We start from the raw sequence: 23,228 nt of genomic DNA on the forward strand, positions 1-23,228 counted from the left end.
TTACGTATGGTGGACGGATCCAATTACGGTGATTTAATAAAAATAATCCATTAATAAGAATAAATAAAAAATAAATCCATTAATAAAAACTCTTTAGAAATGGGCACCATGAGTAAGCGATTGAGAAGTGTCTAGATAAGTGAGTTATGCTTTTTATAAAGAGTATAATGACAGTTGAGAGTCGAATTACCTTAATTCCGATGACTCACCACTTTCAAGAGAATTGAGCAATGTTTATTAGTGGTGTTGTGTTCATGCGTCAACAAAAGTGGAATGCAGCCAAACTTACCATTAAACGTTTGTCTGCATTCCATTTTTGTTGATACACGAACGCAGCAGTGGCAGTAAGGACTCCACTCTAAGTTCCCATGTTGATGTTGTAGTGATCGTTCTAATTCTCTGGGAGAAAGCGCGCCAAAGTGTGATGTGCGTTTCATCTCCATTAATCATAAAATGGCCCTGAACTCGCAACATGACTCAGTTTCCCGCCTCTCGGGGAGCGCAGAGAAATAGAACGAGAGTAGCTCCGAGGGACAGCCATATCGTTCGTCTCGCCTCCGACTCACTGGAGAGAGAGTCTGTGATGAATAGCATATAAGCCAGTTAACAGCTGTTCTACCCGAACGGTTGTTTTGGTATAATGGTTTTGTTACTGGACCGCGAACCACAAGAACCCAGGTTCTATCCTCGTGCATCTCATATTGCTAAAATGTCGTGACGATTATTATTCCGATTATCCATTAGCAGAACATGTGAACTCATTCATGAGTTTTCGGCCGCGGTGGCCTGGTGGTAAGGTCTCGATTTGTGAGCCGTAGGGTTTCAGGTTCGAGACCCGATTCCACCGAAGAACCGACGTGTACGAGGGTCTTTTGCACGTTAAATCCAACATGCCAAACGTCCTCCCGCTGGCGTGGTGTGGTGTGGAGAGGGGGGTTCCAGCTCAGGTGTCGTCCTCGTCATCTGACCGTGGTTCAAAAGGATGAGGTCCGTCCCAAAATAGCCCTAGTGTTGCTTTATAACGGGACGTTAATATAACTAAACTAAACACTCATTAGTTTGTCATTGAAAAGTGTATCAATTGCGTTCAACAATTTGTATGCTTTATTTTGTTAACAATTACATAGGTGAAAACTAATATATAAAACAAGCGAATTATTTACTGTCATAAACAGGATTAAACACAAGCTATTTATAATACTTATATAATCTATTACATGGATGTAAAAACGAGTCAGTTTGAATTTTTCTTATTTTTCTTTTTAAATTGTAACTAAAGCTAAGAGCAAATTAAGTAAATAACTAAATTTATCGTTGAAGCATTGCATTTTACTTCTAGAAGAAAAATATGCAAAACGTTTTGTTGTTTCTGTAGAAATATGATCATTCTGAGCCAGGGAGTTCAAAATATTGTGTAATTGATAAGAGCTGTTTCATTGACAGAACTATATTGTTACGAAATTTTCCGGGGTTCGTTTGGATAGTGGGAGTTATATGGTGTGGAGGACACTCAATCAGCAGGCGGCAGTAGAACATGAAACAACGACGTTTATTTACACGAAGACACACAGGACAGCACAAAGACGATTATCTTCAGCCGAGACGTGCAGCATACAACCAGACTGTACTGCAGACAGTAGCGCACAGCTCAGTTCAGCACTAGCTTCACTCCTGTCGCTGCTCCGCTTTTCTCCGGAAGGCCAGTTCTTTATTATCGATTCCGACTACTCTCACGCCGGCTATTCTGACCACTCTTCACCGTCGATCCCGACTACTCTTCACCGTCTCTTCCGACTACGACCCCTCAATTCACGACGACTCCCCGGCAGCTGCAGCTCCTTTTATAGGTCTCAGGAGGCGGGGCTAGAAACCTCTCAACCAATCAGGAACGTTCGAGGCGTATCTCGGTTCCTAATGGACGGATCGGGAAAATTCTCAATGTTTCGGGTTTAATCTATTTTGGCGCCAAAGTCGCCAAATTCATCGCCAAGTAGCCAAATGATCTCCAAGTTTGTCGCCAAGCTCTGGGACCTCCTATGGAACCAACTATGCTGGGAAGCCGCATCACAGACTCGTAACAATATTTAATCTTGTATCATAAAATGTAAATTTTCACGGTAACATACCTTAATAGGATAAGGAACTTATGAACGAATTATGAGTTTGACTGCAATGGTAAATTTGTTTTAAACGCTGTATCTGCAATTGATTATCTCTATCTTGTTGATAAATAAGAAAAGTTTCTTTTGTAAATTGCATTTGTTACCTTGAAAATTTACTTATTTGTTTTGAAAATTCTCTAGGTAATAAGGTCTGAATATAAGATACACATTTAAAGGGAAACAAGGGTAATATTAAACATTTTCAATTAAGAATAAAATATATTCACTTCTTTGAGTCTAAGCTTTCTATTTGTTTAAAAATAAAATGAGTGCTTAAAATGCTTTGAAATAATTGATGATATATGGAAATTCAATGTATATTCTTTGTATGCAGGATAAAAATGATTCTGCTTTAGGAATGATTTATATATCAAAATCCAAAATATGAAATACAATTTTGTTGCACATCCTATTGCAGATGGAATAATGCCTTTTTTTTTTCATTTTTGCCATTTATCAAGAGTTTATATGCTTTTGAAAGTATTTTTGTATCCTTTGTTTCATGTCCTTCCAAAGATGTATTTCTTATTTTCTGCTAGCTATCTTTATTGATTTCGTATTCACAGATATTATTGATTGGATTTTATTTCAATGAAATCATTAATGCCTAATTTGCTGCTGAATATTTTCTCGACAAAATGTTTTGTATCACATTCTGAGAAAAATCATAGATAAATTATTATAATTGATTTGCACCTGCTTTGATTAATTTGGGCATGAATCTCTCAAATGGAATCGAGTCCTATGACATCATAATGCCCTTAAGACCGTAAAAGTATCTGGATATTTTATTTCAGATTGCACAGTGACCAATGTAGTTACATTTTCTTATTCTTCTTTCATATAAACGGCGCTGATAATTAGTATATTCATTAATCCTTGCTTTCAAAAATGCAAAAGTTTAAGTGAATCCTTAAATATTTCACTGAATGATGAGCGGATTACATTTCATGCAACTATAAAATTAATTGTTGAAAATAATTTTAAAATTTACGGAAATACAAGAAGAACATTAACAAAACAATTAAATTGGCATCATTAAATAATTTTTTTTATTTGAATATGCCACAAAATTATTTTTGTAAGTATTTTTAACGAGGTATTTGCAAAACAGTGATTATCGCTTAGTTCTTAAATAATTAAAATTATATTTAAAATTTCTAAAAAAAATCCTTCAGAGCTGTTTATCCCATCTACCAAGATATATTTGAGCCAAATTCGGCGGCTTAAATCATAAGAACTGTCTTGTTGAAAGTGTATACATGCAGAAATATACATTCAGACTCATCATCCTTTTTTGAGATTACTATATTTTTAGCATCAGAATTCATTTGATTTGTGAAACACACTGCAATCAATATGTTATGTTATAGCGCAATTACGACTGAGCTGCGATATGTATTGAAAAATAAAACAATTACTTTTGTGTTTATTTTGATCACGTTACGAATTTCTTTTTTTTTGTGTGTGTTTGTGTGTATACTCACTATTCTTTCATGTACGAATTATTAATATTCAGATGGCACATTAAGATTGTGTATTATTATTACTTAATTTTAAATTTGTGCTTTCTTTCAATACTGAAAGACTAAAATAATATTTCGTTTTGTGTCAAAATATTGTGAGCAGTGTTTGAACCTGTTTTCATGTATGAATTTCTGAATTCTTAATCTGAATTTTCATTCATGTGTGAATTCTTAGTATTTAAATGTCATATGTGTGATTTTTATATAGTTTTAATAAGAAACTTTCAACCTTTTTTCAATACCAGAAGAATATAAAATACTTTGAAGGAAAATTCATTATTTTTCATATTAATACTTAATCTTTATTCTAAAAGTTTATCTGAGTAAGTTACCAAGAATTTAATTTGATACTAAAATTTTCTTTGAATCGAATCATATTTTAAATTAATATTAATTATTTTGTGATGATACTTGAGAGTCTTTGGCAAGAAAATAGTACATACATCTTGGAAATATATTGCATTTCCAAATGACACAGTAAAAAAAAAGAGGAATAGACGGTTAAAAATTCATAAAAGTTTTATTTGTGCAAAAGTAAAATATACAGAGTGCCGTAAACATGATCACGATTGTGCTTGTAAATCTGACATAAAATGTGAAAGGGTATAAAACCTGAACTACTTCACTTTTTTATTAAAAATTATATCAATTTGGGGAAGTATGTATCTAAACATTTGCTATGCTAAATTAGTTCCACAGTAGCACATCCAATCTTCCGCGAATTTGCAAACGCTTTTCCTTGTCCTTTTGTTCCATCTGAGGAAACTTTCGTCCAAAAGTAGCTTATCTGGGAAAGAAAAGATACATGGAATAATTAGAAAAAGGCAATTTATTGCGAATATATTATTGAATTTTTTTATATGTTTTGATTTATCATAAAATACTGCTCTATTAATTATATTTTTGCATTCTGCTGCATGTGAAAAAAGCTGAATTTTTTTATGTAAATAGAAAACGCTGAAAAAAAATCTGTATTGTATAATTTTTGAAGTGGCCTTGTTTCAACACGTCATGACGTCTGGTTGATATACTATTGGACAAATATTTACATATGACAGTATTTCTGTATTGAATAAATTTGCAAATCTGTAATATATATTTCCATTTAAATTTGTGATTAGTCCTTCTGAGTTTAAAAAAAAGACTTGCTAGTGTTTTAGATAGAAGCAAGAAATTTTGTGTATATATATATATAGATGAATACTAAAGAATCATTTAATAATTGACATTTCCAACTATATCTACTTCAATTGCTTTAAGTGGTGATAATGCATATATAAATGATTTAGCCTTATTTTTTAAAATTACTGTTAATTATACATAACAGCAATAATGTTTAAGCAAAAATGTACTTAAAATCATTGTGACGCTTGTAATGACTGCTGCTGCTTGTAAGTACGAATCTTGCAGCTAAAACAATGCAAAGTATTAAACTTTAAATTGTAATTTTGGTATGTTTAAATTTTACTAAAATTGGTGAAAAAACAATGTGGAAATAAAAAAGGCATCGCTGAAAAGATATTTTCTTTAAGGGTGAGTAAAAATTTTTCTTTGTAAAATTATATGTATGTATCATAATTAAAAAATTGTAAAATTATATTATATGTATTCATAATTAAAAATTTAGTTGAAATTTTGAAAAAATACTATGATTACACCTATTAGATTAACGATTATCCAAAATTAATAGCTTTCAATCCAAAGGTCTGCCTTGATGGGCGTTTTGAACGGTTTTTTTTGCGATATTCATGACTGCTGTCTGGCGCTATTTATAGACAATACTCAGACTATTATTATTATCATATTAAAAATTATTCAGCCATTCAAATTAATCACTCATTTATAGTGTTTATAAGCAATGAGTTTTAAAAATTTCGATATAAATATAAAAATTATATCTGTTCTATAATGTTAATTAATATGCTTCCTAATTGAATAGAAAAATGCCAATATCATGAAAAACACCCCACTTGTTAAATTATGTAGATACCCCATGGGGCATCAATGTCAAGTAGAGATAGTTATCTACTCTATGTTGTCAAGTGGTTAAAAGGACAGAAAAATTAATTGCCTTTGCAGAAAATTTTTCTGAAGATAACTAAAGATGCACGTATTCGTGAATCTTGCGAGAAAATTACAATTCCAATTATCTGAGCTGAAATTTTAATATTTTTCTTTTATCATTCTTTTGAAAATAATAGGCTCCGAAAACCGGAAATTTACTTCGGTTTATGATTAACTTTTTGAAAGGCAATTTGAAGAATAAAATTTAATTAGGAAAGTTTTGACATCTTATTAATTTTAGATAGGATAAAAATAGATTAAATAGATTAAGTATTTATATCTTGGAAAAGAGGGTTTTGCAAAATTTTTTGGCTTTTCAATACAAGAAAGGATCAAATGTTTGCTGATGCCTGGAAAAGTTTTGTAATTTTCATTCATTTATTAATTTTAATTATTTTTAGCATTTCAATTTTTATTTTAAATTGCTCTACTCTTAATTAACATGAAATTAAAACACAACTATGGCTTCTTTTTTGTGGTATTATACAAGGCTTTTCCATAAAAAATTTTAAACTAGAGTGAAATTGTTTAAATTTATCAGCATAGTTGTATTGGCTTACTGGTTTCATGGCAATTTTTTAAAGAACATCATGCTATTTTATCACTCTTTTATAAATAAATGTGTGAATGAATATTCTTTGAGTTACGCATTCCCCCACGTTTATAATATTTTATAAAGAATGATAAGAATAAATTTGAAAATTTTCATAAATTCGTGAAAAATCTTTACTTAAACATTTAAAATGTTGCAAAAAGATTAAAAAGACGATTATATTAAATTAATTTAACGCTATGGAAGGTTTCATCAAAGATGATTAGACACTAGATGTCACAAGGATATCCTTTCATCGAAAAAATTCATTTTTGTTATTTACAAGTAATAGTTTAAATATTCACTAGATTGTTGACTATCTAGTAGTCAGAAAGAAAAAAACAAACAAATTGTGCAAGCAATTTTGAGCGATAATCTGGAGATGCATTGTATTGCAACAAAATCTGTGCTTCTCTTTTGACTCATCTGCAAAATACGAATCGGATCACATATAGTCAAAAGTAGCTCCAGCAATTAAATATTAACCCAAACAATACAGATCAGATCACATATAGTCAAAAGTAGCTCCAGCAATTAAATATTAACCCAAACAATACAGATCAGATCACATATAGTCAAAAGTAGCTCCAGCAATTAAATATTAACCCAAACAATACAGATCAGATCACATATAGTCAAAGTAATTACATCAATCAATTATTATCCAAACATTTCAAAGCAGATTGCAACTCTCCAGTGTACCTGCGGATTCTAGTTTGTTCCGATAATTGAATTCTTCCTCGAAAAGATTACAATTGTTTGAAATGATTTAAAGGAGCGAAGAATATTCGCGTTGTAGAAATTCGTGAGGTCCTTAAAGGATTCACGGTAGGTATCGGGAAAAGAAACTGGAAGTGGGGCATAAATGAAGGAAGAGAGCATTTAAAGAAGCAGAATCTTTTTTAAAGAATTTTTTTACTATTAATATTTTACTATTAATATTACACATTTCAACATTTTTTTTATTATTAGGTTTAACAACAACAACAAACACTCAAGTACATAGAAGACCGTTCCCATGCTATTAACATGTGAATCGAATTTTAGCTGTTATCTAATGGTAGAAGCTACTTCCCAAGCCTAATCTATTATAATTTACACTACATTTTGAAACACTGAATTTATAAAGTATGCGGAGTATTTAGTATATTTCTAAAATTTTTACAATGAAATTTATCAATCTGAAATTCAAGTTTTAAAAATATCAACTTTCGCAGAAATCCTCATCATTTAGTTCAGCGGAAAGCAATTGAAATTCTCCTCTCATGAATTCTGAAATCTTCTGTATTTTTGAAGTTTGCCACTGGAATTTTTATATAAGTTTCTTTAAATATTTATCTTCAAAGCTATGCATGAAAAATTATATTGCGTTTTCTCATATGTATAGATGAAACTACACATCTATACATGTGAGGCCATGATACACGGAGGACAATGAATATTTTCTCGAATATTTAAATTGTTTACTTCGAATTTTGAAGTCATGTTAGACAAGCATATTATCACATATTAGTTTCGCATATTTTAAATATTATAAGCAAAAAACGTGAGGAAACGTTTGGGACTTTAAAAAAAATCTTTATTTCCTCTTGAATATATGTGTTATTTTGAAGAAAATTTACATCAGTATTAGTCACAGCAAACAAGATCGTACATGAAAGTTGTAAATCATTATAATTTTTCTGTGAAATTGGATAGTCCAAATGTATTCTTTATCATTTTTGATTAGTACCCTAAATGACTCATGACCGAAACATCACTGTAAAATCATATTCAAACATATTCTTTACATATCTAAGATTCAAAAACAGTTTGTACAGCTTTTTTGTAGATTTTCGAAAAAAAAAAATGTAACTCTTAAAGTGGGCGGATAATTTTGAATATACAGTGCATGTTCAATTATTACATTACTTCTGTTATCGTTATTACTGTTAAAAAGAAAAGTTGCATTACTTCTGAAGCCTGCTTTTTATTGATTTCACTAAACCATTATGATGTTTTATTTGAACGTTTTTTTGTTTTGTTTATATCTAGATGGCATTTTCAATGGTTTCTTCAGAGAGTTGTGAAAAAGTTCCAATTTTAAATAATAATACAGCATTTAAGTTAAAAATATGCTAAAACTAAAATAACAACAGCAATAATAAATCTGTGGTGTAATGTCAGGTAATTTTTTTTCCAGAAATAGCATTCCGTAGTTTTAACAATATCTACATATTTTTTATTTAAATTGTACTGAATTTTTTTCTGCGGTGCTTCTAAAAAATATCAGCTTGCAATTTAATGATTAGTAAAGTAAAAGATAAATAACTCATTCAGGAATTGGTGACTGCACTTTTTTACCTGTTATGTATTAATGAATAATTTTTGATTATTTGATTATATTTATTATTATTATTTTTCATTGTTTATAATTTTATTCATTTATTATCATTAATAAACAATTTTGTTAATTAATACACTCAATAATTAAAAAATTCAAATAACTTTTCAATAAACCATTTTTAATCACTTATTTTTTATTAATAAATTAAATTAAATTCAATCAGTGATTTTTTCTTTTGTATCGTATCTATTTATATATAGTAATTATAATTTTGAAGAAATATTTTATATTTGTGTATAAAAATACTTGTTAAAAATACTAAAATTATATATAAATTCTAAAGAACCATTTATTAAAAATAGTAAAACAGGCATGTATAATATATATAAATACTAAAGAATTATTTCTTTTAAAAATACTATGATTATATATAAATTATTACGAATTAACTTTAAGAAAACATAAAAACTACATATATATATATATTTCAATTACTTAAAAGTCTATTGGCTCAATCAATAGTCCAATTAGAATCTTAAATATATATTAAATTAAAACAAACCCTAAAATTTTAAATAATTATATCAAAATTTTGTTTATAATTTATAGAATAAAGTACTACAAAATCTGATTATTTTTAATTGATGTTGAAGCTAGACATTTCCTTCCATAGTGCAAAGCGGTGTCTTCCGAGCTCCAGAATCCGATTCGAATTTAAAGCTCATTCAAATGCGGGGTAACTAATTTAGCAATGAATCAAATGAATTTCCAATTTAATAAATAGCCTTTTCACTCTGGAAACTAACTGTTTGGAGGAAACTGAATGGACGTCTTGCAATCAGATTGATAGACAGTTAAAATTCTTCGTTTAGGTAATGAATGCTTCGTTACTGCGTTTCTGTTAAACTCAAGAGAACGTTTGGAGTATAATTTATAAACCCATTGTTCATTTGGAAATGGACGAATTTGAAGTAGAGCTCAAATTCAATGCAAATAACTTCAAAAATAAATGCAAATTCAAATGCATTTATTTTCATTATTGGAACTCTGTACATTCAAAATGCATACAATCCTGATTTTGGCAATTGATGCGCCTGAAACATTTCTAGGTTCTAGTAACGAATACTATCTGATGCTCTGTATAAAGGCAAACAATTGTATGTGTGAAGAATTATCGATTAAATATAAATCCCATAAGGTTGTTAAATTTTTTTATGAAAGATCAACTATAGAACAACGTGTTTTAATTGTTGAACAATATTTAAAAAATAATGAGTCTAGGGGACACAGTTCGAAAATTAGAAAATTGCCCTCCTAGAACGTGTGATTTTATACCAATGGATTTCTCTTTATGGAGTTATTTGAAATCAAAAGTCTGTGCCAACAAGTCCACAAGTACGTGTGAATTAAAGAAGGAAATTCAACTTTGCATCAACGAAATTCAGCCACATTTATACAAAATGGTCATGGAAATTTCGACAAAAAGTGCATATGTGCCAGTAAAGCCGTGGTAGGCCGTTTGCATTATGTATTATTCCATACATAACCCTATCCTGTACGATTCAATAAAAATATAAGAATTTAAAAGAAAAAAAACTATGTTTTTATTTTATTGAAATCTTGCTTTAACCTGTTATTATATCGTGTAACTCTTCATTTTGACTAACCCCAAACCATCAGCTGTCAATCAGCGGTTTCTTTATTACGGTTGCCAACACTTTACTACACGATATGGTGGTGATTCAAAATTTGCGTTAATTTTGGGACACCCTTTCATATCTTAAAGCAACCAAGTGGTAAATTGCTTGCATAAGAGGGCTTATTTTGTGTTCAATTTCGTAATGTAATAAAGAGCATTGAGACTAAACTATAAATATCCTTCTCTTTTGATAATTGTATTTAAAATTTCAAAAAAGATATGCAATCCTTCTCTTTTGATAATTGTATTTAAAATTTCAAAAAAGATATGCAATCCTTCTCTTTTGATAATTGTATTTAAAATTTCAAAAAAGATATGCAATCCTTCTCTTTTGATAATTGTATTTAAAATTTCAAAAAAGATATGCAATCCTTCTCTTTTGATAATTGTATTTAAAATTTCAAAAAAAATATGCAATCCTTCTCTTTTGATAATAAAGCCTGAAGATATTCGTAATGGTGATACTGATTATATGCATCTGATTTATCAGAGTTCTGGTAGAAGCATTTCTCTTAAGAAGACTTAATTCCTAGTACAAGTGACGTTCATTGCTGAAGAGAACCTAATTTTTACAAGAAATTTTTTTCTTTTTTAACATGAAATCTATTGATCATGAAAGTTGTTTCAGGTACACTTAGGGTGTTCATATTGTGATCCAGATCAAAATACATACGAATAAGTGATGTAAAATTAATTAGCTGCTAATAACTAAAAAACAAAAGTACAGTTAATAGTAAAACAATCAAATATATTTGATATTATTTCAGATACAAATTTTAAAAAGGGAATAAAATTACCATTGCTTTCACAAGGCATAAATTCTTTCATTTCCCTCAGTAAAGCAACCGTTTGTTCTGTGTCTCTGCAAAATTTGAAACAGAAAAAAAAATTACAAAGACTTTAAAACATTTTTCAAATTTTATTCAATATTATTAGTTTCAATATAATACATCAGAAGTCTAAAACTAATTTAGAAACCAAATATTTGCAAACGAATGAAGATAAATGGATGAAGAATAAAGAAGGAACTCTATATTTCTTGTAATGAAATATAATTTAGTATAGTATGTTTTAAGTATTTAATTTAGAATCTCATAATCAATTCAAACCATCAGATTGTTCTACAGTAGTTAGGGCTGTGCGTTACATAGGATATGACAATGATCAGAATATTGACTTACAAATGCATTATGGTCGTCTTACATTCGGAGGACTTTTATCAGAGCTAGAATAGCTATTTTTATAATAATAATTCCATAGCATTCAACAATTTTCATAGTACGATTGAAAATGAGTATGTTGATGAGTAATGGAAATATTTTTACTTTTCATTTAATTTGTTTCCATTTTCTTCGGAGTCGCTAAGAAGAAGAGGATGCATTTAATATTTGTTAGTAGCTTCCATTGACTAATACTATGTAACATATTGTTCTGTCAACTGATGGAATGTGCTGTAGTTTCACCAGTTATCTATTAATAAATGCTGATTTCACGACGAAAAAGTTTCATTTTATTCGCTTCTTTGTAAACAGCATCTTTTTATTTTTATTTGTTGACATAATACTATGTAAGGATGATTTTTACTTTTCCGACAAATTTTTAAATCATTCTGAATTTTAAGGAATGTACATAAGCAATTGGAGCATTTTAACACTTTTTTTAAAAAATTGCAACCTCAACTAATTTTATCAATGTATCCATTAAGCATAGAATATTTCATCTCATATCTGCATAAGAAATCTGAATTATCTACACTTTCATTGCATATAATTAAGGAAAATATTTGAAAAAAATAAGATAAAAGGGATTGGCAATAATTGTGTTAAGGAAAAGTTAACTAAAGTTTTAAAAAAAATTAAAAAAAAACAAACAAAAAAACAAGAGTTGTTTGTAGAGTACGAGTGAAAAATTCTATAAGATTAAAAACAATTACAATCTGCTTTCAGAAAAAGTAACTTTGGTTAGCCATGAGTGATAAATACAAATAATATGTCTTTGTTGAAAATGAAGCACCTCACGTTTGTAAATAAATAAGTTAAGAAAGAATTTGTAAACGAACAAGAAATGGATTATAATCTTACTTTAAGGTTTTACTCAATTTTGCTGAAACCTTATTAGCAAGTAGTAATTTTTAATGTGAAAAAGCATCTTAAAAAGAATGCTTCAACTACTTTTTTTAACATTAAAAGGAGTTTGCGTGTAGTTCTTTGTTTACCAATAAGAAAATCTACCAAAGCAAACTTATTAAAGATTTATAAAGTAAAATTTTCTTCCTAATGCAAAAGAATTGCTAGGTTAAAATAATTTATAATTACATTATGGAATTTATACACTTCTTTTTTTTGAGTGAAAAAAGCGATTTCTTTTTTGTATATTCCTTAATATTAATATTTCTTATATAAATATAAAACATAAGAATAAAAGATATTAAAAATATTAATATAGTATCTTTGATGATCTCTAATCTTTAAGAATATCATTTTAAATACAATATGATTATTTATTGGAATACTTGTTTTACTTGAATGAGAAAAAGAAAATAAAAAAAAATTCAACTGGTGTATATGTTTTTAGTTTAATAACCAAACGATTTATTAATCTAACAATTGTGCAATCTCTGATACAAAGCCATAAAAAATTTTAATGAGAATATTTCCTGGAAAAAATAGGCGAACCAACTATTTATTTTTTTGACGTTATTTTCAAATTTTAGTGAGATATACAGTGGTTCCAAAAATTGAGAGTACAACTTACTTTTACTTGATAAATCTGACTTTCAATATGAATAACACATTACCGAGAAGTACAAACATGCTTTTATTTTCACACATGACAAATGGTTTAATTTAAAGTAAAAAAAATCAACAAAAAACTTCTAAAAGGAAAAATTTCAGAAACATTTTAAATAAACATATGCAGATTTTCACCTCAAAAAATTGAGAATACAGATGGTGTTCGCACATTTTTATACGATTTCAGTGAAGTGTACAGAACAAATTACATTCATATTTTATGTTTTAAATGTTCAGTTTGATAGCCCTTGTTCTTAACTAGAGCATGTAAAAATTATATATTGCAATTTATAATGAAGTAAGTATGAAATCGAAGAATGTTGTTGAAATAATGTGATACGCTCAAAGATTGTAAGTCACCAAAAGAAGATAAAAATTTTTACTATCACGCCTTATTACCTATCTATCTTACTACTACCTTTACTTAAAGATAATTTCTTGTCTATAAGTCTTAAAAAAATATTGCCTTATAAATAGAATCTGCTGTAAGATATTAAAAAATATATAAATTACTATTTTTACATTTACAAGTTTATTTCAAACTACATTTATAAAAAAGAAATTTCTTATTCATATACAAATAAAAAATTATAATCTTAGAATTGGATGACTAACTGATAATGTGAAAATAAGCAGTAGTAGAAAGGAATGAAATCCTGATTAGAAATGGATTTTCTAAACATAATTAACAGATATTTAATTTCTAATAATTGCAGAAATATTCTTTAATTTCGAAACTGTAATAATCCCTCCATAATATTTACCGCTATTGTTTATTTAGAAAATGTCTATTAGGGAGTCACTTTTTATGATATAAAAACATATTGTAAATAGTATTTACTGTTTAATATTCATCAAATGGTACTTTTTGTTTTAAAGTTTTATCTAATGTTAATATTCAGGAGTCTGATCTATCTTTACGGATATACAAAATTCGGCTCTTAGCAGTTTCACGAAACCTTAGTAAAATCAAAATTCTAAGTATATTGTTTAAATAACTGAAAGTAAACAATAATTAAGTCATAGAATCTGTCGGTGACCGAAAATGTTCCATATATTAGTTAAGCAACGAATAGTTGTTGGCTCCGACTATTTTTGCTTAACAAATGAATGTAGTCATTTTCACAGTGAAAATTAACTTTATTTAATTATGAAGACTAAAGTTTGCAATTACTGTTTATTTTCTTTTGCATAATTATTTCAGTAATTACAAAAAAAAACCCAGAAAAAAATAGTAGAAAATAGGAAACAATAGCACAGCAAAATTATGAAAAAAAAAAAAAAAGAATTGCATCCTTCTTACTAGAAAGAATTCAGTAAAACAGTAGGTATGTAGCAAACGATAATATTAATGATAATAGCAATAGCAACGCCTTAAACTTTGTAGTCAACGAAGGAAAGAAACAAGCATAAAAATTTCGTAAAATCTTAAAAAAAAAAAAAAAACTTTGAATGATTATATAGAAATGGATGAAATAACAGGAAAAATAAGAATTTATTATATTATTACAACACAGTGATAATATGTTTTTTCTCATTTGTAAAGCCAAATATAATAGAGCTGCCAATTAAGGGAATATTTAGAAAGAAAATTATCAGCACTTTTTGTTAATGATAAATTAATTAACACCATAAAATTTTTTGAATAATCTTTATGCATCAAGTTCAAGTCCAAGTTTTTTATAAAAAGGTATTTTTATTAGAAGATTAATTCATTTCATTTTAATTATGCATCCAAATTTTTCATCAAAAGAATTCTTTATTGGTACCATTTCTTCCATTATTAATTATTTCTCTTTTGGCGAGAGAATCAGGTGAGAAGTTTCCAGTAATCAAATAACTAATTAGATCCAAAACTACTAAAGCATTCTTAATTCATTAATTATAATTCTTTCGTCTCTAAGTAACGAGAACTGTGATTCATTTGTAAGGCAAGATTGAGGCCATTGTAAGCACGGGAGACAATCCCTTTGGGCTCTGCACAGAGTTCCAATTGATGAATCAGTAATCTGCTGTCTTTGATCATTAATCTCAATAATGAACGGACTCGGCGAAAACAGATCTTAATCCATTGTTCCTATTGAGGTCTTATACCTTGGATTTATAATTAAAGCTGACAAAATTGGAGTTTAGTTTTCAGTTAGGATTATATAATTTTACCATTTTTTTAAACATATCTACATTTTTTAATTTATGGTAAATTTGTATGATGTGAAATAATATCAATTAAGTCTTGTTAACCTGTATAAATGAAGAAAAATTTTCTTTTCAAAATGATATTTTTTTCGATTAAAATTAATCATTCTTTTTAAATCTTTCTTTATGTATAATTTATTATTTAAGAAATAAAGCAAGTCAATATATTTATTTATTTTTAGATTTTATGAATGTGATCGTATTTATTTATTTTTCGGTTTCTGAAATTTAATGATACAGAAATTAGGATGAAAGCTAAATCAAATGATAGTTTACGTTCGGTTTATTTCAACTTTTGCAATAGTTATTCGTCAAAAGAATAATTCATCCGTGTGTAAGTCAGAAATTATCTTCAGTTTGCGGAAAAATAACTCCAATATTGGCTGCTGAACACGCATATTGTTTGCAGTATGCACTAGAAGAAACCTAAAGTCGTTCTTCGCTTTTTCTGGTCGAAAATTGCTACAATAACCATGATTAATTGGTGGCTGGCTTTTCAATATGGGAATAGAACTTGATGACGGAAAAGTATTTATGAATGGATTGAGAAGTTCTAAAATGGCAGAGCATGAAACATGGCTAGAAACATGGAAAATATGTAGGTAATCCGAAGATTAAGTTCCGTTTTCGATTCTCACAGCGGAAAAATTCCTCCGGTTAATTCAAATATGCATTTTTTTTCTTCTGATGTGTCACTGGTAATCGAGGAAAACCTGTCTTATCGAGTGGACTTATGCGGCGCTTGTTTGGTGAGGATTTAAAATACCTCAAACAATCGGGCATATCGCTGCATGTATCTGATTTCACTATGCCAGGAACACCAAAGCTTACGAAATTTACTGACAATTTTGGGAAGTTCACGGATCCTATGTAATGATAGATTCCATGGTCAAAAGGAGAGTGTGACACTTCAATGAAGGACTTGAAGTGTTTTGAGATCGACACGGCGTTTGGCTGATGTATTTTAAGGCGCTAGGACATCATTGTTGCGAGACGCTTAAGAAACTGCATTGCGCAATACGAAATAAGCTTCGTGGCAAGTTTCGGAATGGAATTTTGGCCATTCATGACAGTACACGACCACATAATGCGCATGGCATTCAGCAATGCTTTGCGGATTTGCGATGGAAAATTTTTGATTACCCCCTTTAACCCAGATCTAGCACCAAGTGATTATCATCTTTTCAAGCATCTGAAGTCCTTTCTTACTTGCAGGTAGTTTCAGGATGATGACGAGGTCAGATCCGTTGCTACACAATGATTGCAATCGTAGGCAACATAGTTCTTTGACCAGCCCATCCAAACACTCGTGTCCCGCTACAATAAATGTCTTAAGATTGATGGTACATATCTTAAAAAGTAATCTGTTCATTACAGTTCATTGTTTAATAAAGGTTAGTTCCAAATAATCATTTCATTTTATTGTGTTGCTAAATGAAACTTACTTTCTGGATTACACTCATATGTGAATAATCAATGGTATGCCCTTAGTTAGTATGCCCCTATATGTGAATAATCAATGGCCCTTAGTTTCTCTCCTATAGCATATGCACTGTTGTAGTGTGTTGGATAAAGAAATTGAAAAACAAAAGGATTTGATGAAAAATAATATTTCTTTTCAACCCCTATGTGTCTACCTTCTCAAAAATAAAGAGCGTATATTTTTTGACTTTTAAGATGAATTATTAATTTAGAAATACGACGCTTTTGTATTTTATCATCATAAATATTATTTGATTCTCGAAATAATAACTAACCAATGTATATTTGAGATTTTGTGTTTGCCATACTTATGATAAATTTTAAATCTTCTCAACCTAAAATTTTTTTAATTAGGATTTGTCAATTTAATATGCCAGTTAATGGTTTTAAATGAGTTTGTTACCAACATCAATGTCTGCCATCTCAAAGACGGAAAGATTTCACATCAGTCATCTGAGGAGTCATCAGTTTTTTTCTGTCATAAGATCAGAAGTAAAACCACTTTGAAGCTTTTGCTTAGAAATAATATTGTATTTTTATTTTTCAGCTTTTATAAATTGTAAAAAAATCACATTTTTAAAATTTTCAAAATTATTTAAAATATTTTTTTTAGTTACTATTCCCAGATATTTTGAATATTTTTCTGTTCCATTTACCATTCTTAGATATTCAAAAAAAAAAAAAAAAAAAACTAAGGACGTGACGGCGTATAATGTAACAATAATAGCTAAAGCAAAATTGAGAGTTTCGCTGAAAAAATTTCAAGGATAATTTTATAATAAAGATTGCTGCTAAGTAGAAAAGTATAGAAAAGAATTAAACCAAGAGAGGCATTTTTTTCATTTCGGAATCAAATTAAAGAGTAAAAAAAGACGATTCTATATACGAGTTGAAATAAATGATAAGATTATTACCTGAAAATGCTTTGTAGTTCTTCTTTGTGATAATCTCTTGGTGGCATTTTGAAAAGGACCAACTTATCCAAAACAGAAACACCTGATGATCGAGGCCTCTTTTCTGCAACGAAAAATATAGGATTTAGATGAGCAAATAAAATTTTGTTTTATTTTAGGATGCATCATTTAAACAATTAAAATATCAATATACATAATTTAACATAGAGATCTTTGCGTCATTAAAAGTCAATGATTATTCAGAAGATTTCCCTTTTCAGTATTAATATATACTTATCATTCTAGTTGTAACAATCATTCTAGTAGTGGAGCTAGTTGTAACAATTTTTAGAAAAAAATATTTATATTTTTCATTGTACCCGCGATTCCATGATTATAGCTACATATTTTCATAGCTTAACCTATACATTCATTATATATCTAAAAACATAGAAGAGTTTTGTTTATTTTAGCAGAAATATTTTTTAAACTAGTTGGCTGCTACAACTTGCCCCTGATATGGGGGAAGTTGTGACAATAAACACAAAAATATTTCACATTTTTTTTCCTTTATCATTCTTTTATTAATGAAACTATATAAGGTATGTCACATTCACTGTCATTTAGCACAATGATAATAAATGAAATCAGGTGATTCATATGAAATAAAGATAAAATTATTTAACCAATCAACATAGAAGTCAATCTGCATCCAAATTACAATGAACATGAATAAAAAGTTTTCTCTCGTATACACTTTAAACCCATATTTTTCAAACTAAACATTGAACTCATTTTTATTCATTAGGTATTGAAAGATCTCGGCGTCCTGTTTGTAGTATCTTGGATTACAAGTCGAGTATTCCTTGATTGAAATTCTATTTCGAGGAAGAACTATCGTATAAGTGGTTGGTCTTTGCTAAATCTTTCGGGTCTGAAAGGCTTCTCCCCTGATGTAGCGCGAAAGGTGGGGAGGGGGGGGGGTGCTAATTCAGGCACTATCCTCATCGCCCGAGCTCTGTTCAAATTTACTTGATCTATTCCATATATCCCTAATACTACTTTAAAATGGGATGCTATTGAAATGTGCTATAGAATATTATATCATGAGGGTTGCTGTATACATCTCTGCAATATGCAGGAAAAGCATTCCTGTTTCTCACAATCTGTATGCTAATTCAAAATCCTCTTTTTAACCCCTTTTTTTACTTTATTTTCTCATTTTTATTTTGTCCCTTGAGTCTTTCCCCTTTTCTTATCTTTTCCTTTTGCTTTAATTTCTTGCTAATTATGTAGCCACTTTCTTTTCATCTACTTCTTTATCAGACTGAATTCAATAAAAATTCTCTAAAGTTGTGTTTAAATATTAAGATATATTAACTATGTAATTAAATTACTACTATTAATTACTACTATTAAATTACTACTATTTAATTATTACTACTCAAGTTGGCCACAATTACTCTACATTATAATATAGCTCATATATTCTTTTTACATTTTTATAGCATCTATTTATCTATTTGTTCTATGCATCTATTTGTTTTATTCTATTTATCATTTATTATATTTTAGTGAAATGTTTTGATTGCATTGATTATTATAACTTCCATTAATCAATAAATGTTTATAAGCATAATTTAATACTTAGTTTAAACACATATTTGCATAAAATAGGAAAACATAATTCGTTCAAATTTTTTCATATCATTTTGTTGAAAATGTAAGAAACCGACAGTTGTGCATTTAATTTTATTCAATCTGAGAATCTTGAATATTATTTTACTCAATTATTTTTCTTTTGAAATTAACATTTCCAATGCATACACTATTTTTTGCTAATTATGTGGTATTTTACATCAAACTGTATGCCTTCGGTTACATTTTACCTCTATATATGTGTTTGGCACTGGCTCTTTGATACATATACAAGTTTCCTTACTGGTCACCACTATACGATGTAAACATGGTATAAAATTAAAAAAAATAACAAAAAACTTTTTTAAAAATAAATGAATAAAGAGGAGAAGGATATTACATATAATAATTATTTATTAATTCCAACAATTTTTTGAAAAAAAATTATATAGGCTATAAAATTATTAAAAAGTTAATTAAAATCACAAACAAGGTTTAATAAATGCAAAAAAAAATAACTTATTGTGAAATTTCGGTTATATTTCCAGCTAATTTTATGACTTTAAATGTTACTACCGATACTAATGGTACTAAATATATGTAGGAAGTTTAAATAGATTTTAATAAAAATAAGGTTTAAATACTGAGTTTCATAAAAATTTATCATCAATGAATTTTTATTTGTACATAAAGTATATTTTTGTATTCATTCAAGTATGTATTTCTATCAACTCTCTTTTTATATATTTTTCAGAAAACATCCAAAATGTTTTAACTTTTTTCACAAAACATCCTTTTCGAAAATATTTATTTTCTTTGAATAATTTATACAATTTTCTTTACTCTTTTTTTATAATTGTGAATACATACTGTCTTCACCTTTAGCCTGAATTTATCGATTTTTGTTATAATCTTTTTCTGTTTTATCCTGTTAGATGTTTTCATAAAATTCAGCACTGAGTTCTTTTTTCTATTATAGATGTCAAGAAATCCTTTTTAAATCTTAAAGATATGAATCAATATCTTTTATTTTTTATTGGCATACACATTTTCAATGATATGGAACACTTCTTTCGGTAGTTCGGGGATCTTTAGAATTAAAGATTGTAACTTTCAAACGATATTTGAAATTCTTTATGAATAAGGATTCGAAATGCTCCTTTTTTACAACTAAAGTGTTTCGAGTTTCCTTTTATTGCGAATGATAATTTTCATTGCTTTTCAAGAAAAAGAATATTCTAAGCCTTTTTGCGAGTTTTTGAATTGAACAGCAAGAAGGAGGAAAGCTATTGAATTCTATTCACAATTTTCTTGAAAGAAATTTAAAAAAAAACATGAATTGTGTTCGATTTATTAAATTTTGATAGAAATAATATGGAAAATATATCTCAAAATATTTTTCATGCAAAATTTTCTAAAAAATAATGATGCAAGTACACTAATATTGAATCAAGATACATAAAATTTGTGTTTAATCTTTAAGTGGTCTAAATGGACATGGAACATCTAAAATAGGAACTATGCAATAGGATCCAATCGCCAACTTAAAGGTAGCGTGGTATAAGGGGTAAATATTAATTTATGAGTAAATACTACTTAAATTAATAAGAATAAAAGATATTTACTCTGAATAACTGTTTTCATGGTTCAAAGTAAATATCTTTCCTTTTTTTTAATGTTTATGACTCCAGCATTGCTCCTAGATTCATTATTCAAAAATTTTATATTTGATTCCATGCAATGTATAACAAATAAATTCAAATTTACATCCATTAAAATAATTTATACTGTGAAATTCAGAATTTTCAATTAAGTATCGTCATGGAAAGGAATATAATTGATAAGCAAATATTATGACATTAATCCAGAAATTAAGGGCATTCATTTTAAAGTACACCATTAGATTCTCACAGATTTAAATTGTAAATTCCATAAAAATGATCTTTAAATTTCCGAATAAAACCAGAAATGTATTCTTCTATAATTTTAATTACATTTGTTAATAAAAAAATATTTATCCAATGTTTAATTTCTTGTATCTATATAACATGAATTTTATTTAATGTTTTACTTTATCATAGAATGTAACTTCGTGGAAACTATTTAACATTAAAATTTCTAGTCCAAAAAAAAATAAATCCAAAAGAAAATATCCAAAGGAATATAAAGGAATTTTATTCCAAAAGGAATAAAATTGGTACTATATTTGGAAAAAAATATATGGATTAATTCCTCTTCAAGTGAATCAAATTAAAAAAAAAAAAGAAATGAATCCTAAATGTTCAGAAATTAAAAAAAAATTCGAGAGTCTTCGATAAAATTTTGAAATTTCAAGAATTAAGAAAATACAAAAGCATATTTTGAATTTTATCAGTACTTTATAATACGCAAAAGCCAAGAGTCAATATTTCAATTAAGTGTAGCCTTACTCCATAAACATTTCAGAAAATGTTCATGTTTAATTTGGGACTAATATATTAAATGTTGATAAGTAATGAATATGACAGATCTTCTAACGTAACATTTCTTTGAAAAATTATGTCCATCCTAATTATCGCGAAGCATTTGCGCAATGGAAGTGAATGTTTACTGACCAGTGCTTATTTCGCCACTGATGGCTTCGTAATAACGGTCGAATATCGTGAGCACTGACAGCCCACAAGCATTAACCTTCATAATAACATCGAGTTCATTAAGCACCGGAATATTGTTTAATATAGTGCTATCTTACAACTAGTTGAGTTATTCTAGCATCTCGGACAAAATTCTGTAGTTATCTCCAGCCGTTTCTAGAGACGCGCTTGTGATTGCTTTGAATCTAAACAATAATAATCTACTTTATTTAATGTAGTTCTGTTTGAAAATTAATTATTTATTAAATTAACATATTTAGTTAGAATTCAAGGTATTTTTAAAAAATTACTTTTAAATTATGTGCTTATGAAATAATATTCTGCAGTTATCTGCAACTGTTACTAAACACACGCTTGCGATTGCGTTGAATATAAACAATAATAATCCATTTTATTTGATATAGTTCTTTTTGAAAATGAATTATTTATTAAATTAATATATTCAGTTAGAATCCAAGGCGTTCTTAAAAAGTCAATTTTAAAATATGTACTTATGAAATCATATGAATGATAAATTATAATACAATGAATTTTATGACACTGACTCATACCGGTTTAGAAAAATGGGATAGATTCCGGGTTTAATGCCAAAAAATGAAAACGGATAGTTCCATTTTTAGAATTCTTGGGATAAGAGAAAAATATAACAATAAATACCGAATCGCAGTGAAAATGGAAAAATAATATTTTGGAAATGGATATATGTAAAGATTTGTTTCATGGTTTGAATAAATATTTTAATAAAGAACTTTAATCAATAGGAGAAAATTATATATACTATAGTGGATGTATATACAGATAGCATTACCTTATTAACATCACCAAGTATATTTCCCATGATCCTTCTTGGGGGTCATTATTAGATTGTATTCGAAGTGAGTAAGTGTGTTTGTTTTGTCTTGTGAAATGTGGTACTTAGAAAACAATTAAATAACTTTTCCTGAAACCCGTCTATTAATTTCATCTACCTCATAATGAAGTTACAGAGTCTCGCTCCTCTATTGACGTTTAATTTGTAAATGAAGTTGATAGTTATTATTGCGCTAATGCAATTTATAATTAATTCAGCCGGCGTCCTGGCATAGGGGTAGCGCGTCTTCCCCGTGATCTGGGCGTCCCGGGTTCGAGTCCTGGTTTGGGCATGGTTGTTCTTCTGTTGTTCTATCTGTGAGATCTGTGAATGTGCCCTCCTGTAAAAAGGGGTTGTGCAAGCAAATGATTGATG

The 23,228-nt window shown here is 28.4% G+C and overlaps 1 protein-coding gene across 1 annotated transcript in view; it reads right to left on the reverse strand.

Moving 5' to 3' along the window:
- Positions 1 to 4,223: 4,223 nt before the first annotated feature.
- LOC129961956 (uncharacterized) overlaps positions 4,224 to 23,228 on the reverse strand; it is a 196,107-nt gene continuing 177,102 nt past the window's right edge. The window contains exons 4-6 of the mRNA XM_056075606.1: positions 17,754 to 17,856; positions 11,167 to 11,231; positions 4,224 to 4,475 (exon numbers count right to left, since the gene is read on the reverse strand). Of these exons, the coding sequence (XP_055931581.1) occupies positions 4,366 to 4,475; positions 11,167 to 11,231; positions 17,754 to 17,856 (278 nt within the window). The 3' untranslated portion in view covers positions 4,224 to 4,365. The remainder of the gene's footprint in view (positions 4,476 to 11,166; positions 11,232 to 17,753; positions 17,857 to 23,228) is intronic.

This window comes from Argiope bruennichi, chromosome 2, assembly GCF_947563725.1.
Source record: "Argiope bruennichi chromosome 2, qqArgBrue1.1, whole genome shotgun sequence".
NCBI lineage: Eukaryota > Metazoa > Arthropoda > Arachnida > Araneae > Araneidae > Argiope > Argiope bruennichi.